The sequence below is a fragment of the Panonychus citri genome, unplaced genomic scaffold, assembly GCF_014898815.1.
Source record: "Panonychus citri isolate SS breed McGregor unplaced genomic scaffold, ASM1489881v1 Contig00128, whole genome shotgun sequence".
NCBI classification, from domain to species: domain Eukaryota; kingdom Metazoa; phylum Arthropoda; class Arachnida; order Trombidiformes; family Tetranychidae; genus Panonychus; species Panonychus citri.
Window position 1 is genome coordinate 169,526 of NW_026515533.1, and position 17,188 is coordinate 186,713.

At 30.1% G+C, this 17,188-nt stretch overlaps 1 protein-coding gene across 8 annotated transcripts in view; it reads left to right on the forward strand.

The window, feature by feature from the left end:
- LOC128390796 (uncharacterized) overlaps positions 1-16,455 on the forward strand; it is a 47,751-nt gene extending 31,296 nt beyond the window's left edge. Inside the window, exons 5-18 of one of the 8 annotated variants that reach the window (XM_053350557.1) lie at positions 762-950; positions 1,676-1,836; positions 2,050-2,161; positions 4,001-4,158; positions 5,053-5,192; positions 5,301-5,383; positions 6,813-6,897; positions 11,814-12,116; positions 13,358-13,489; positions 13,704-13,763; positions 14,130-14,242; positions 15,224-15,324; positions 15,404-15,596; positions 15,689-16,455. In XM_053350557.1, the coding sequence (XP_053206532.1) occupies positions 762-950; positions 1,676-1,836; positions 2,050-2,161; positions 4,001-4,158; positions 5,053-5,192; positions 5,301-5,383; positions 6,813-6,897; positions 11,814-12,116; positions 13,358-13,489; positions 13,704-13,763; positions 14,130-14,242; positions 15,224-15,324; positions 15,404-15,596; positions 15,689-15,793 (1,935 nt within the window). In that variant the 3' untranslated portion in view covers positions 15,794-16,455. The remainder of the gene's footprint in view (positions 1-761; positions 951-1,675; positions 1,837-2,049; positions 2,162-4,000; positions 4,159-5,052; positions 5,193-5,300; positions 5,384-6,812; positions 6,898-11,813; positions 12,117-13,357; positions 13,490-13,703; positions 13,764-14,129; positions 14,243-15,223; positions 15,325-15,403; positions 15,597-15,688) is intronic. The other 7 variants (XM_053350558.1, XM_053350559.1, XM_053350560.1 and 4 more) reach the window with 7 other exon arrangements.
- Positions 16,456-17,188: the final 733 nt, after the last annotated feature.

Sequence of the window (17,188 nt, forward strand, 5' to 3'; positions counted from 1 at the left end):
AGATTACTACTAATCTCCTCTATCAATCCTTAAACCTTAAATCCTTTTTGTCATCTTAATATAAGATTTTAACCTCTGAACGTTAATCACTTTTGAGATTGTATTACTTTGTTAATCTTTTATCCTGAACAAACAAAAATTGAACTTATTTCAATATAAGTTATCCCATTAATTCAGACCAATGCTCTTAATTGAATGTTAATTATGACACTTTAATTAATAAGCAACCATGTTGATTCTCAAAGGAAATCACCATGAACCAGTTTCACTTTAATTCAATTTTCTAATTAAGATAAAAGTTTGTTATCATTTTCAAAACCGGATTAACTGTATAATCTCAAATCATTGTTTGTATCCAGTTTAAATTAAACACTAATCAGAAGGAGGGATAAGTTAATTGTCATTGTAATCAAATTCATAATTGCTGATTGTCATTATCTTAATTGTAAAGGGAAAACAGAAAAAATAATATAAATTGTCAAGTTTGATTGAAAAATATTTACTTTTATCATGATAACTTTCATGATACTTTGATATTAACTTTGAAATGATAAAAATTTATACCTTTTTCGTTGGGTTATCTTGACGATTTCGTTAATTACTTTGGTAGAGTTAATTTGTTTATAATAATTAAAAGTTTAATCTAAATGAAAACAATGTATCATTTAGGATAATATTTATGTTTTATTTTCCTCCTCCTCAGCCATTAACAACAATAACAATTAACAAGTTCATCTAAATACTTTTGATATAATTAACAGATTCGTGAGCAAAGTAATCATTATCAGGCGATCAGTTCAGCGGCTAAAAGTGTCACCAATGGACGAAATGACCTAGTTCCATATATAAAAGGGTTGAACGTGGACAAATCGTCAATGCCTTCACGAATGCACACCTTTGTGTCACCAGCCTTAATCAATGATACCACGATAGCCTCTAGTTTCCCACCGGTGAGTATTTCATATCTTAACCCAGCGAAAATCAAAAATCATCTCTAATCAATAATAAAAACTTAAAAAGATAATAACAAGAAAAAGAAGATTGAAAATTATGATAACAGAAAATAGGAAAAGATTAACCATCATCTTGATGTTAATTGATAAATAATCAAAATGATAATCACTTGAAATCTTATTATCAAAATTGTTGCATCATAATTTCATGTTATTACTTTGTAACGAAGAAAAAAAAAGTAATACAAAGTTCCAACTAATAATTTATTCGAGCTCAAGTTTTTTCTTTCCACTCCTCCTTCATCACTCCCACCTACAAACACATAGAATTACATCATCATGAGCTTATTACCTTTTCTCTACTGAAAACTTAACCAGTAACAACACCATGAATCTGAATCATTTGAAATTCTAGTTATTCAGTAGTATTAGTAACTATTCAGAGAGAGAGAGAGAGAGAGAGAGAAAGTTTCTTTTCTGTTTCTAGTTTGTTTGTAGTGTTCATTGAAATTGAAACAAATGAAGGAACAGAAAACAACAGGAAAAATTATAATATCGCTAACAGAAACAATCTCCATCATATGAGTTATCATTTTCAATATCATGGTTGATAATCATGATTTATTGATGTTCTTTGATATAATCAAAGATTTTGTTTTTCTTGCTTTTTTTTCACTGGTTGATTATTATTTATGTTGTTCTTTTCATATCTAATCAATCAGGAAGTTGCTTCCGTGTTAACAAATGAACTTTATATTGATAAATCATGCCGATATGTATTCAGAAGTAAATTGGACGAATTGAAATCTGAACTGAACAATTTAGACGGGAAAATACAACAATTGGAGGAAGCAATTGAATCGCTTCTCAAATTACAGCAAAGGTACAAAGAAAACAAATACAAACTTTTCATGTTATTTTCTGGTTCCACTTCCTTTATATAATATTAAATTTTTCTTCTGAAAAATTTTTTTTCGAACTTTAAAAAGAAAAGAAAAGAAAAGTTCTAATTTACTAAACAAAAAACTTTCTCTTCCTTTTCCATCATCCATGGGATCATAATTATAATCATATTCACGCGTCATGGTAATGACAGAAGCCTGGATTCCAACCTTCACAATAAAGCTAATGAGATACAGGAAGAGATCTGCTTGAAAAAGTTTGATCTCCATGTAGCTCATATGCACATGGCTGCTATTAAATCACAGGTAAATATCATCAAGAATATCACCTTAACCCCTCTACCCAAGTTTCATGATAAGTTTACCTTTTTTTATCTAATATGTTCAATTCTCACCTTTTGATATATTATAACATCTAATCATTATCATCATCAACTTGTTACCATCATTAATATAATTAGACTCATAATCATTATCTTTTTTTTTGCTTCTTCTTCATGATAAGTTATCATTCATGTGATTTAGGTGATGAAATTGAAACATACAAATAAGCCTAATAAACTTTGATGAATTAATTGCTTCATTCTCATTTATTCATCATGATAATTTGAACAATTTAATCTGATTTAGATTCACTTACTTATAATCATCACATTAGCTCATGTACTAGTACATGTAATAATATCTAGTAATACCTTGAGGGTTATGGCAAAGATTTACATTATCATTATTATCTGATTTGTAGCTTTGAATAGTCACCATAATGGTGATGATAATAATTTAATAGCTTTTGGAGTGAATTTTATTTTCTACCTTTATATAAGAAAAAAATAAATCTACGAATTCAATTCAATTTCATGAGAAGACTTTTGAATTATATGTAAGAGAAGAAGGAAGTGGAAAATTCATTTTATCATGTTGCTTGAATGATTCAAGTTCTGAAAGGAAGTTACAATTTTCTTCAACTTATATTAATAGTTCATGTTCATTATCGCCATTTTCTGAATCGATGTAAATATTTACTCTTCTCATTATCATATAAGATATTAAACTTTTTTTTCTTCTTCTTCCTCTTCTCCATGATATCATGTTTACCATGAATCTGATGTGACCATTATCATCTAAATTGAGAGAGAGAGAGAAATTTTCTTTGAATTCATTGCATGATGAACGATTATGATGGTTATTCTCAATGATTCAGTTTTTCTGATTTTCGAATTTTGTAGAAAAAAAGTTCTGATTCTTTAGATTTGCTCATATTTCTCTCATATTGATTGTTGACTTGGAAATTTTTATCACCATGATAACAAGGCAGATAAACCATCAGGTATCAGGTAACAAAATTGAAAGCTCAAACCTGTTACTGGATCAGTTGAATATAATGAATCATGATATTTATCTTCCCATGTAACAGAGTTAGTATTTTCTCCCTCATTGGAGAAAGAGGAAATGTTTATTAACATATATTCATCTGGTTCATGATAAAATGATATTATCAGTCTGGTGTTTGATAAATTTTTCGAGTGTAAATACCAATTTCAAGATTGAACAAGGAAATGAAAAGTTGTATTTCATGATTGAGGTGAAAAGATGAAAAGATATACTATGAGATATACTGTTGTATAAGCTGTGAAGAAAAACATTGAGATATAAAAGATTAGTTTCTAAATTTGAGGAAAGAAATGATGAGAATCTATTCAAGGCTCTAATCATCATGATGAATATCATGTATCTTTGTCTGAATATTTCATCGTTCAGTTTTACGATTACGAAGTGAAAAGTGAACTTTTATTTACTATCAATTCGTTTTTGTTGTGTATCTACACTTGAAATCTTCCTCAAGAGAGATTGAAGCAAAAATGGAGAAAGAGAGGAAAAAGAAAATCTGTCAGAATTCATTGAATCCACATGATTGCCTGGAAATGGGTCGAAATTATCAGTTCGATGAGAATTGAAAGAGAAGTTCAACCTCTCATGACGATAAGAACTTTTCTTTTCTTTTTTTGCTAAGAATAAAATCTTTCAATATTTCACCATCATCCTCTCTCTCTCATCGTCTTTTCCTGGATTTATATTCATAAACATTGTCTATTATTGTTTCTCTCTCTCTCTCCACCTCCTTTATCTTACATTTCACTCTGACAGATTGAGTTATATACAGCAAAAGAGCGTGAATTTCATGGAGACAATGGATTCCTAGTGAGCCGAGAACGGAAATCATCAACGACAAGCACAACAAGTATTAAGATGAAATGGTTCAAGGCTTTCAAAAGCTTGAAATCTACACCAAACAATAATGAAAGGTATGGAACATATAATATAAATACTTCATGACGAATCTTGAACTTTGTCCTGAATATTTTATTTACATACAAGGAAAAAAAACCTGAATCTTTCAGTTACTCTGTGGATTTTGAATACGATTAGGTTTTTATTTCAGATCTTTACTCATGATTCATCTGTTGATTCTGATTATTCAAATTTCTTATACTGATGCATACATGGAGAGATTTTCACCTTGCCATAATATAATTCAGAATTTATTCCAGTCCCTGATTTTTTTTACTCAGCATTAAGATTGAACTTTTTTTTGTTCTACTCAATTTGATTCTCATCTCGATAAATGAACAGATAAAATTGAGGAGTTTAAGTTAACATTATCTTCACTTTGATACCATGATAATGACACATCTTCGAGGTGATAAAATTAGAGGTTAAGGGATGGGGACTCATCAAGTGACAGATAATAATGACTCACCTTTGGGTGTTTTACCTTGAGGCTCATTTTTTTCTTCCGAACTTTTTTCACCTTCACTCAGAATGTTTAGTTTGTTGTTTTCTTTTCTTCTTGCCTGGTAAAACTTGAGCTTTTTCATTTATATATATCATGTTGTTCTAGTAGAGTCATGATGATGATGATGATATAATAGTGAACGATGAAGATCTTCGGGGAGTCGCTGGAAGTAGATTGATATTTTTTTCAACATTTTCTTTTTCTAACCCTAATTCCAATGTGAGCAAAAGAGAATCACTAATGGAAATTGAATATAAGTTTCAAACGAATTTCCAACTGATGACTTGAAGTTATTATTACTAATTGAAAAATGAATCGAAAATTGGAAACCAAAAACTTTTCTTTTCTTTTTTTTCTCATTCTATTCTCATGATGCATATTATTCTTCTATCTTTACTTTTAGAAATTCTGATGATAAGAGATCAAGTAGGAACTCTGATTCTAATCCATCACTTTACCTGTATGATGGAGTTCAACATGTTTGGACTGAATATACTTATAAAAAGATAACACCATGTGACATTTGCCATGAAGTTCTAAGAGGTAAGATTGCCATTTACCCTGAAAAAGATGAAAACAAATGAAAAGTTGAATAGATTTTGAAATTTCCAACTTCGAACTGAAAAAATTTTTTCTTCATTTTTACCACAGGACATTCGAGACAAGGAATGAAGTGTAAAATGTGCAAGCTGAACGCTCACTCTGAGTGTACCGATAAAGCCACCAAGTGCCAAGTAAGTGACCTCTAAGAAGCATTAATATTATGAATATTCAGAACTTTTTTCGTTCCATGAGATCGTTCAATTTTCTGGATTCTTTCTCACTTTAACCTCATTCTCCATGAAAGTTAATCTTGAGCAACAATAACTCTTCCATTCCTCAAATCCATGATAATATTTCAAGTGAATCAAATTCAACCTACCAGATGATATCATGGTGTTGTTCATGATGGTTATTTATAATAGTATTAGGATAGAGTAGATTACAATGATAATAAAACTTTAGGTTTACTCTTGGTTTTGTTTGTTGATATTCACTTCATGATGATATTCATGGAGCATGATGGAGTTTACGATGAGTGAAAAAAGGTCAAACAGGTAAACGGAAACTTTATCATGATAAAGTTGATCAGCCGAGCAGAATTCAAGATTGCTAATGATTAAGGTGAAATAATAGTCATCCAAGTTTGATAAGATTGAAAACATTTATATAACATTGAATATATGATAACAAGAATTCAGAAACCTGGTCAACCGAAGATGATGATGATGATGATGATGATGATGAACTAACAGCATCCTTTTCATGGTGATGATGATGATGTGAAATAATGATAAAGATAATAACTGAAAAATTTCATTGGAAAAAGTGAAAAAATGAGTTGATTAAATGAAATGAATTTCACTTTCATGAGATATACTAATAAGCATCATTTCAATTTCAATCTCCTTTGTTAATCACAATACTTTCCAGATTATTATTATTATCATCATTATCATGGTCATCATCATCATTACCATGATACATTACAATCACTTCAGTCAAGTTGTCTACAATGAAGATGTTGTAAAAGTTGATCATCATGTCAGTTCTGATATTCTGAGGAATACATTTCATCCGAAATCATTTAATATGAAAGTTCAGTCTACCCTGAAATATTATATGAAACATTTATGGTTCAACAGTTTCCTGCTTGTCACCTGAATCTTTTTTTCACTTACAAATCAACCATGATGATTATCACCATGAACATTATCACCTTATAATAGGAGATTGCAAGAGAGATAATCAAAGTTATCGCAAAGGAAAAATTAAAACCTCATGAAATGAAACATTTTTATAATCAATTCATTTGAATTTCCTTCTAATCTTTTTACATGATATTATTCAACTGTTGATTTAATCTCTCACTAAATCAAATGAAAATTTCATCATCATGAGTCTCAAGTTACGAAATGATAAAGTTTAATTAGATTTCTAGATAAGATTTAATCTTAATCCAAAGAAAATTTGATTTATTACATTTTGACGTTTTTCCATAGCCAAACCTGAGAAAGAATTAGAAGAGAACTAATTTATTTTTTATCAATTCTTACTTTTCTCTTGATATATCTCTATATTTATTTCAACTGGACATTGGTCATCTTACTTATATATAAATAGCAACCGAAAACCAAACTACTTCGTCGTCAAAAGTCAACTTCTGAAATTGAAGCCAAATTAGTTTACAATGAAATGGATGATGAAAGTAAGTAAATTAATTAACCAATTTCCATGAGCATTAACCCAACCCTACTCACTAAATATTTTATCAAATTAACTTGAGATAATAATAGTAACATAATGTAAATATTTTACCTTCCCAAGTTAATCAACTTAAACATAAAACTAATTAACTAATCATTTGAAATCAACAACAATTTGATTAAAAAAGTTTACTTTTCAAATTAAACAATACAAATTTTGAAAATAATAATAAAATCAAAATTTGAAGTAACCAAAGTTAATAATAACTTTTATTAGTATAATTTTACCATATTTTATTAATATTTAGTCTTATCATTTATTAACAGTTAATTTACCAATCGGTTTAAAGTATTAATGAGTATAATTGATGTAACAATCAAATTCAGATTTCTATTCAAATAATAATAATGATAATAATAGTAAGCAAACAATACTTTAATCATAAAAGTACAGGGTAATTCAACTATTTCAACGATCATTTTTCATTTTTCTGTTTAGCTAAAAGTATAAGTCCTCGAGACTTGATCTATGAACTGATGAATTTGTGTATTACTCGATATTCTAATACCAAGGTCATTGAGGTTATCGGTGCAAAGAAACGTATGAAGCTAACTCGTTATTGATCGTTTTCTGATCTAGATCACAAGTTTTGAGCAATTTAGTTTGTTATCAAGATCAGCAAAAATTTTCGTTAAGAGAATCCGTCATAACATTTGACGGTACACTCATTTAATGCTATGAAAATGTGGTTGATAATAAATTTTGGTAAAATGTCCTTCAAATGACTTTCAAACACGTCATGAACCGAATGAGCTTTAGATTTTTAGTTTATATTGGATAATCTATTGTCAGTCACTGCAGGACCATCAGTACATTAACCATAAGTACTACTTAGGAATGCTTATGAACTCAGGCCATTATAAGTGATTAAAGCATCGGATGGTGTCATTATGGGACTATGGTCTGAAAATTCCCTCAACAATCGAATGAAAAAATTCAATGCAGATGTAATCGAAAAGGCTCTACAGACTCTTCTCACATTTGAAAAATAGGTAAGACTCTAGAATAGCCCTACTTTCTGATCGTCATCAAACTTTTTCTACGTATAGTTCCTTTCATGAGTGTCATACACACAGTTTTCGAGGAAACTCTTAGTTCAGAAGATACAGCTAGCTAAAAGTCGATTTTTATAGAGGCTTACGGAGTAATAGGAAGTTTCATGAGCCATACAGAATGATGATAGAGCAATGCTTTTTTCAGCACATATTTGTCACTAACAGTACTATACAGACAAAATTATAGACATCTAGATATATCAAATCAGTACATTTTCTGGGTTCAAAGTTGGATTTTCAATGAAATAGTATATAACCAATGAACCATAAGTTGGATTTGTGAGTTAAATAACCTTCAGTTCACCTTTTCAAATTTACGAACATAAGACTTTTTTTATTAATGTTTAATATTAAATGATATGATTATGGAATCATCTAATTCTATCATTTGGATGATCTTGTTGAGGTTCTAGAGTTTATCTGCTTAGCTCTTTGTCTTTAAATCATCTTTTTAAGGGTCCAGGTCTTATCTGCTTGACTCTCTGTCTTTGGATCATCTTGCTCAGATCAGAAACTTTTTTTTTTCATAATCAGTCATTTAATAATATATATTAGAAAGAAACTTGGCTCAACGAGCACCCGGGCATGTGAGATATACCCAGGGTATGCATGCTATGTATCTCAAGGTACGCGCTGAAGACTTTGTGACAGTTTTGCGAGAGTACTATTGGGATTGGGGTTATGGCGGAGGAAACGTCTACCTAGAAGAAGATAGGCAAAGTGGTCGGCTCATTTAGAAGCAGAGCTTACTCGTCCGAATTAGCAATAGCCGTAAAAAAACATATTGAAAAAGTGAAGAAAGATTATTATCATATGCATACCCTGGGTATATATCGCCCGGGTGCTTGTTGAGCCATGTTTCTTTTTAATATATTTTATTAAATGACTGATTATGAAAAAATAAAGTTGCTGATCTAGCAAGATGATCCAAAGACAGAGAGTCAAGCAGATAAGACCTGGACCCTTAAAATGATTTAAACAAAGAGCTAAGCAGATAAACTCTAGAACCTCAAGATCATCAAATGATAGAATTAGATGATTCCATAATCATATCATTTAATATTAACATTAATAAAAAAAAGTCTTATGTTCTTAAATTTGAAAGTGAACTGAAGGTTATTTAACTCACAAATCAACATGGTTCATTGGTTATATACTATTTCATTGAAAATCCAACTTTGAACCCAGAAAATGTACTGATTTGATATATCTAGATGTCTATAATTTTGTCTGTATAGTACTGTTAGTGACAAATATGTGCTGAAAAAAGCATTGCTCTATCATCATTCTGTATGGCTCTATGAAACTTCCTATTACTCCGTAAGCCTCTATACAAAAATCGACTTTTAGCTAGCTGTATCTTCTGAACTAAGAGTTTCCTCGAAAACTGTGTGTATGACACTCATGAAAGGAACTATACGTAGAAAAAGTTTGATGACGATCAGAGAGTAAGGCTATTCTAGAGTCCTTACCTAATCTGTTGTTAGTATCACAATTATTGTTATATTATTGTTAGTTCATTAGCCAAACTCACCCTCAGAATTAGATTTGGCGGTTGATGAAGCAGTGATGCGTTGTTCCAAATGCGCTTTTTTGGCAACTATCAGTTCATTCAGTCGAGTTTTTGCAGTTCTGGTCGCTTCACCTTATTCATCAGTACGCAGAGGAGCTTCCGGTTAGGTCGTTTTTAAGTTTTCATTTTGTTGATAAATTCCTAATACAGAAAAATGTTCATAATCATAGCAAAGTTATATTGCGTAAGAAATGAAATTGTCACCAACGTGGTATGAAGCCATGTCATTGCATATAAAAGGTAAACATCTCACCAATGCGCCACAAGTAAGTTTTCAATTTTTTGCAAAGAAAATGAGTTTTGTTCCATCTTAAATGTTGAATCATGGGTTTTTATAATAAGTGAGTGCCGCCCCACACAATTATAAAACAATCATCATCAATACCAATAGACTATTAGTCTAATAGTTTTCTAAAATTGTTATATGTAAATCACTTACCGATATTATAAGAATAGCGTTATAATATAATACGGTTATTGTTGTATCGGTAGTAGTACCATTCAAATTCTGATCATATACCGTTTCTGTAGGAATATAGCATAAAGTATTATTAGCTGTGTTCATTATTTTAATAATTAATGTTGACGTACCTACCATGAAATGTTAAATTATAGGAAATCTGACAAATAACATTTTTTTCAGTTTAATCGATTAAAAGTTTATCAGAAAAAACAACAAAAATTACTTTGGAAATTTAGGAAATTAATGTAAAAGCAAGAAATGTTGAAAGTAAACAAAAAGTATCAGATCAGTTCAATTCAGATACTTAATTCTGGTTTTTATAATTCTGGGAAATTTGAGTTTTTTAATGGAAACTTTTTATTCATGGGTATAAGTCTGTATTTTCTCTTTTCCTCCACTTCCGCTTTTGAGTGGCTCAGAAGCGGATGTTTCATTACTACTAAGAGTAGATCTACGTAAGTTCATCGAAGACAAACTTACATTGGCAGGACCCCATATTAAAAGAAGAATACAATTTTTAAGAAATCACATCGAAATAATATATCTGTGCGTTTATATTTACCGATTGCGTATAAATAAATCAGAGAAAATTTAAAGAATAGCCTTTTTAAGTTAATAAGAGGATGATCTTGATTTACGTGAGAAATCAATAGATTAACTTCAATAAAAAACGTAAACCAAAAACCTAATCAATTAAAGATACTACCTTTAAGAAAATGGTCATGTGGACAGTTACTTGGTTACACATCCATGTGACTGGTTTTGTTCATTTTTTGAAATTTTTATTAAAATCACAAAACTTAATTTTCCCCCACTTCCTCTTCTGAATGGCTCTTTACTACTAACGATACATTTAATGAGAACAAGCAGAATTTCATTACTCAGATTTAAATCCACACGCAGTTACCACTGTTGTTTTCTCGATCGGCGATTCTCAATTTTCAACATTTTTATCAAAGTATTTTCGAACGTGGCAGCTCACCAGTGACCTTAATGACCTTAAGTATATATGAAATATGACCCTAATATGAAAATTTTTTATCAATCAAACTACTCGAGTATTTAGCACTCGAATAGTGAAAATTGAAAAACATCAGTAAAAATAGTCTAACTCCTGTAACAATTATACAGAGCTCATCAAAAGTTTAACGACTGTATTTTTATTGCTCATTACGTTTAATTGTGAATGCTTGTATTGTATTAATATATTTGCAATTAGGTTAATTGTTTATCATTTGCTTTAGTTAATCACATTGTATCATGTTAATCAAGAGAGAGAGAGAGAGAGAAATTAAATTATTATGATAACTGTTGGTATTTTGATATGATTACAATTATGATGATAATGGTATTGTTTTCAGGGTTAATCCTGAAAATGAGCAGGCAAGTTATATGAATAAACAGAATTGAATCAAACTAGATGTTAATATTTACTCGTTGATTGGTTCAAGTGAATACTATTGAATTATAATCATCCTCATCTTGAAGATAACAATCAATGATGATGATGATTAATGTTGAAGATAAAATCATTTTAGTAAATAAACTCAGAATATTGAATGGAGTCTATTATTAATATTAACAGAGAGAAAGAGCGAAATATCGAACTGAAGAAAGAAAAGTTCTAAGTGAAAGGTGAATCGGTTCTCTCTATCTCTCTCTCCCTTCTAATATAATTTATCATTTACGATAAATATTTTGACATTTTTATCGATTCAATTGTTTAATTGTCTCTTGCAACTATTGATCACTTTGGATTATCACAGAATCTATTACACAACAATCACAACAACAACAACCGTCAATTGATCCAATTTATCAGTTACTTCGAACTGCAAATGAGGTTCGACGTAATCCATCCTCAATGAGTGACCTTAACCATGGAATCAATGATTCACAAGTAACCGTAACACAACCCACGGTGGCTCATGATCGTTTTTCAAATCTTGTCTCAAGTCTAATGCCTCCTCATCATGCACGAATCAGAACTTCAACTTCATCTTCAAATTCATCATCATCTTCCCATCTTCTTGCTGTTAATACCAATTCAATGCATGCATCATGTTCAGGTAGGTGACATGGTGATTTCTTTTTATTCTCGAAATTGGTCATTAGAGACTTTACTTGATAGAGGAGGGGAGTAAAGAAAACGGAAATCGGAAACAATTAATCAAAACAATTATCTATTATTTTTACAATGAGATCGAATTGTCAATGAAAACCAAAAGTTTCAATTCCAATTCAAAGTTTTTGCTTTCTTTCACCTTTGTCTTGACGATACTCATGGTCAATTTGGAATTTTCTCCATTGTGGTCACACCTTTTCATGGTCATTAAGTTCATGACTTGGATTCAGATGAGATAAAGCAGATGATAATTCCCTGTGTTTATAACCGGAAAAAAAGTTCTAAATGAGTTCTAAGAAAAAAAAACATTTTCTATTCTCACGAAGTTGTTTGTTTTTTATCATCACCATTATCGTCATGTAATCATTACAGATTAATCTGTTATCATGAAGAGAGAAACTACAAACTATTGATCATGGAAATTGAAAATAATTGAATTAAGTGGGACGAAAAGAGAGAGAGAGAAGGAGAGAGGAAGAGACCAAAAGTTCTAATCAGAAAATTCGAGAAACGTTCGTAAATCTTACATACTTATCTTTTTTCTGAGCTTTTTTTCAACGTCATGATTAAAGTTGAACGGAATTAAAAGTTTACTCAGTAAACACTTTTTATCTTCTAATTAGTTTGTGATTAACTTAATCATCAGCAAAGTTTAATCATTGATAGATGACAATTAGCATAGATCAGATGGTCCAAAGTTATTCAACTTTTTTGAACGATTGGTTTACAATTAACTGCAATTAACTGTTGACATTCAAAGGCAATCAAATGAAAAAACTCAAAATAATATATCATAGACTCAATGGAAATAAATTGCAATTGAAATGTAAAGTTAATTGATTTTTAATTAACTGTAAATGATTCACTTAATTGAAGCAATTAAATCATCAGTTTCGTGAGAAAAGGTAAACAAAACTTTCAAACCATTGAAAAGTTTTAATTCTCATAAAATTGTTGACACATTTTCGTTAGTTAAAGAAAGTTAATCAACTGTATTGATTGTTAAAATGTTTTGAAAACTTTGAATTAGAAAACTTTATGATAATTTGCTCTGATTTCCGTTTCCTTTTTTTTCGTGATTATTCTCCCTTTTGATTAGAATAAAAACTAAAATTGGAAAACAAATAATAAACTAATATCTTTTTCTTAATCTTTTCCAACCTTTGCCCATCGTATCTCCTTTAGCTCCTCATAGTCCACAACGAAAAAAACTTTCCCTACGAATGAAAAGTTTCTCACTGGACGAATCGACTCAGCATGTTCAACGAGCTCGACCACCGAATTCAAATCATACCTCATGTACGATTTTTCACCAATGTACATAAAACATTTACTTAATTACTTTTTCTTCTCGAACATGAACCTCTAACAATGCACGTTACAACGTTTCCATGTAGTCAAAATTTTGGAAAAATCGAATCTACAAAATTAGTAATACTTTTCTCTTTCTTTTCTTTCTTTCCTTTCTGACCCAAATTCTACTCATGAACATCTTCAAAATCACAATCAATTCCTCTGGATGAACCAACAGTTTACTCGGAACCATTTGATTCTTCATCTTCAGCATCCTCTGATCGTATTACATGTAAAAGTATATAATCATTATATTCAATTCGATTTGATTATTATTATTTTTCTCTTGCTCAGTAATTGTTATTATTACGATCTATTTGTCGTTCATTATCATTGTCATATTGATTATCAATTCTCTGTTGGTACTTTTACTAATTCGAATCAAATTACTCTCTTTTTTTTATCTTTTCTTTTTGTTCTATTTCTATTGGACAATTGGATCTTCTTCTTCTTCTTCTTTTCATCATCGTCATCATAACCATTCATTATTATTGTGATTACTATGAATATGGGAAATATCATCATTCTCATCATTCACCATTGACGTTTTATTTATCACACTTTTATAATCATTTTCTTTATGATTGATTCAATTGTCATACAGCAAATACAGGGAGTCCAAGAAAACCTACTTTTGGAAAGATTCGTATGAATTCAGTTGACCTACCCAATACAAATGCCGATGCAAGTGCCTCACCCTCGCCTTGTCCATCACCGGTAATATTATTTTTTACCTAACATCCTGAATAAAAAAAAAGATGAACCCAATTGACAATCAGTTGATTGTCAATATCGTTAATTTAAACATCAAATCTTATGATTTAACTCATATGGTTGTCATGTTAATTGTTGAGTCAACTGTTGTTGTTGATTCTTGGCAAGTTATCAACTGACAAGGTTTGAATGACGATGATGATGATGATGATGATGCTGATAATTGTGTGATCTCTCAAGGTGACAATGAACATTTTGCAATAGTAAACAAGATGAAGTTCAAATTGATAAGAACAGAAAAAGAACATGAAATTAGGTCAATATTCAAGTTCAATGTAAGTGGTAATAAGTATTAGATCTTGTTACCAATGGAGAAGTTTCTTCTTCTAGTTTTATTCATTTACATTATTCATGGACTTTTATTATATCCATTATTTTTTTTTTCTTTCTCTTCTCTTACCGAGTTTCATGGGGATAATATTCAAATGAACAGTTAATATATCTTCTCTTCAATGAGCGGAGTTTACTCAATGAATATAATGAGATATGATTTGCCAGGGTTTTTGTCTTCTTCTTTTCCTATCATCATATTAATATTTTTTAATATTAAATCATTACCATTTTTGGCTGTTTAAAATTAACACGCAACAGTTTGTCCTTAGATTGAGGTAATTGAATTGAGGAGAAATATATTATCTCTTTCACATGAATTGAGCTTGGAAATCAATTTTCGATAATCTTTTATTTCCGTGGGTAGAAATATACATATTTTAATGATTCCATCGTCGATAAGTTTAAAGTATTCAAAGATTATTCGATTATGTTTAAGATTATTATGTTTACCTGGTGAACAGAGAAAAAAAAAACTTGAAAGATTATCAGAATTTCAAAAGTTCTGTTTGCTGTCGCCATCTCTCATTACGAATAAAAACTAATGAAAAGATTTCATTTTCTTTTTTATTATTAATAATATTTCATTTATAGCAACAGTCTTTCAATAAGAAACCACAACGCCTTTTACCAACCAATTTGTACGTGGCCCTGTACAATTTTAGAGGTCGTCACGAAGATGAACTTGACCTAAAGTGAGTATTTTTCTGTTTTGATTGGTTTTTTTTTCTTACTAATCGAGAAAATTATTTATCTCTTGAAATGGCTTCTTAGAGCGGGGACAACATTGACTGTTACTGATACGACTGATCCAGATTGGTGGCAAGGTAAAACTCACGGGCAAGTTGGCCTATTTCCATCCAAATATGTGGCTAAACTTTATTCTGGTGAAAGGCCGCTTCAAATGCTTCACACGATTCAAGTGAGTGACGGTGAAGGATCTATGGTCAAGCTACTCAGAGATCAGGTAAATGTTGACCCTATCAAAGTGAAACATTATCAATATTGTAAAGACTTTTATTTTAATAATTATGTTTGCCTTTTTATCTCTCATGGTAGATTATTATTCAAGTTGGTGAGGAATTAGATGGAATCGTGATGATTAGAACTGGGATGAGTGATAAAGCCATTTCATGTCCTGCTAAATATGTCGCCGAAGTTTAAATAACGACTGAGACGAATATGAGTCAATCTGGCTAATTGGAGAGTTCACATTATTGAAATTAAATCGATCGCCATCCAATTAGATTGTTAACTGACTGAATTCTCGTAAATCTAGGAAATGCTATTCACAATTCTGATTAAAACTATCAGATTATTGGATTTTTTTCCATCATTGATTTTCTATCATCTTTCTAGATTAACTAATTTCAACAGATACAATGATAACCATCACATATACACAATCAAACCAAAAACATTCCCAGAGATTATGAAATTATCCCAACCTCAGATTATATTATATGTGTAAATCTTTTGGATTAATCGATAATCTGATGGATTTTAATTGTTTTAACCCTTTAACCTTCTTCTTATTAATCTGAAAAGTTAATTTCATATAATGAAATATTTTATTTCTGTTATCATGATTAACATGTGATTCATTTGACCAATGAACTTGATGCCATTAATTATCAGATATAACCTTAAAGAGAAACATTATCATGTAATTATATTATAAATTAATTGTAATCTCGGTTTAAATTGTTGTTCATATCATATTATCTATTATGTATAAATACAGTTATCATTATAATATTGGAGCTGGATCATTCTCATTGAATGTTACAGAAATAAATGAATGTTATGAAATAAACAAGAAAATACTGAAGTTCATTAACTGAATAAGTAAAAAGATTTCACTTTAACTGAATCCATGACTCATTTGTATAAAAGATATGGAATCTTTTCAATAATCCATTTAAATCAGAATCACAATACACTTGATTAGTTAGATACTCGGCGAAATAGAGTCGATCATAAACGTTAGTTTGACTAAGAATAAATCTCTTTTTCACTTTGTATGCACATTTTCCCCATTCAGTTGATTGAATATAATTTTTTACAGTTGAAGGTGAAATTTCTTTTTCTTTTGATTGATAACATTCAGATAGATTTAATTTCACAGCACATTCACGAATTGAACTCGATGTTGTCTCTTTTAAATATTCGTAATGAACCTTTTTGTTTCCGGAGTCACTTTCGACAGTCTACCTGGTCTATCTTGATCCTCTACACTATCACGATCTATCCACCTTGTTACTGTTTTTCTTGAGGCATTTAACTTTGCTGCAATTGCAGATTTACTTAAACAACTCTCATGAAGTTTTTGAATTTTCACTCGTAATATTTTTTTCTCAGTTGAAACCATCATAAAAATAGAACTTAAATCAAAGTGTAAGCACATTGAATAGTTTTGTTGACTTAAGACAAAGTCAGTCGATCATAATTAGTAAATTAAATCAACTGCTAATTATTTACGCAGGTTAAACTCCACCCCTGTGCTTTACTTTCTACACACCCTGTAGTTAACTTTTTTCCCAACTGTTCGACCAATAC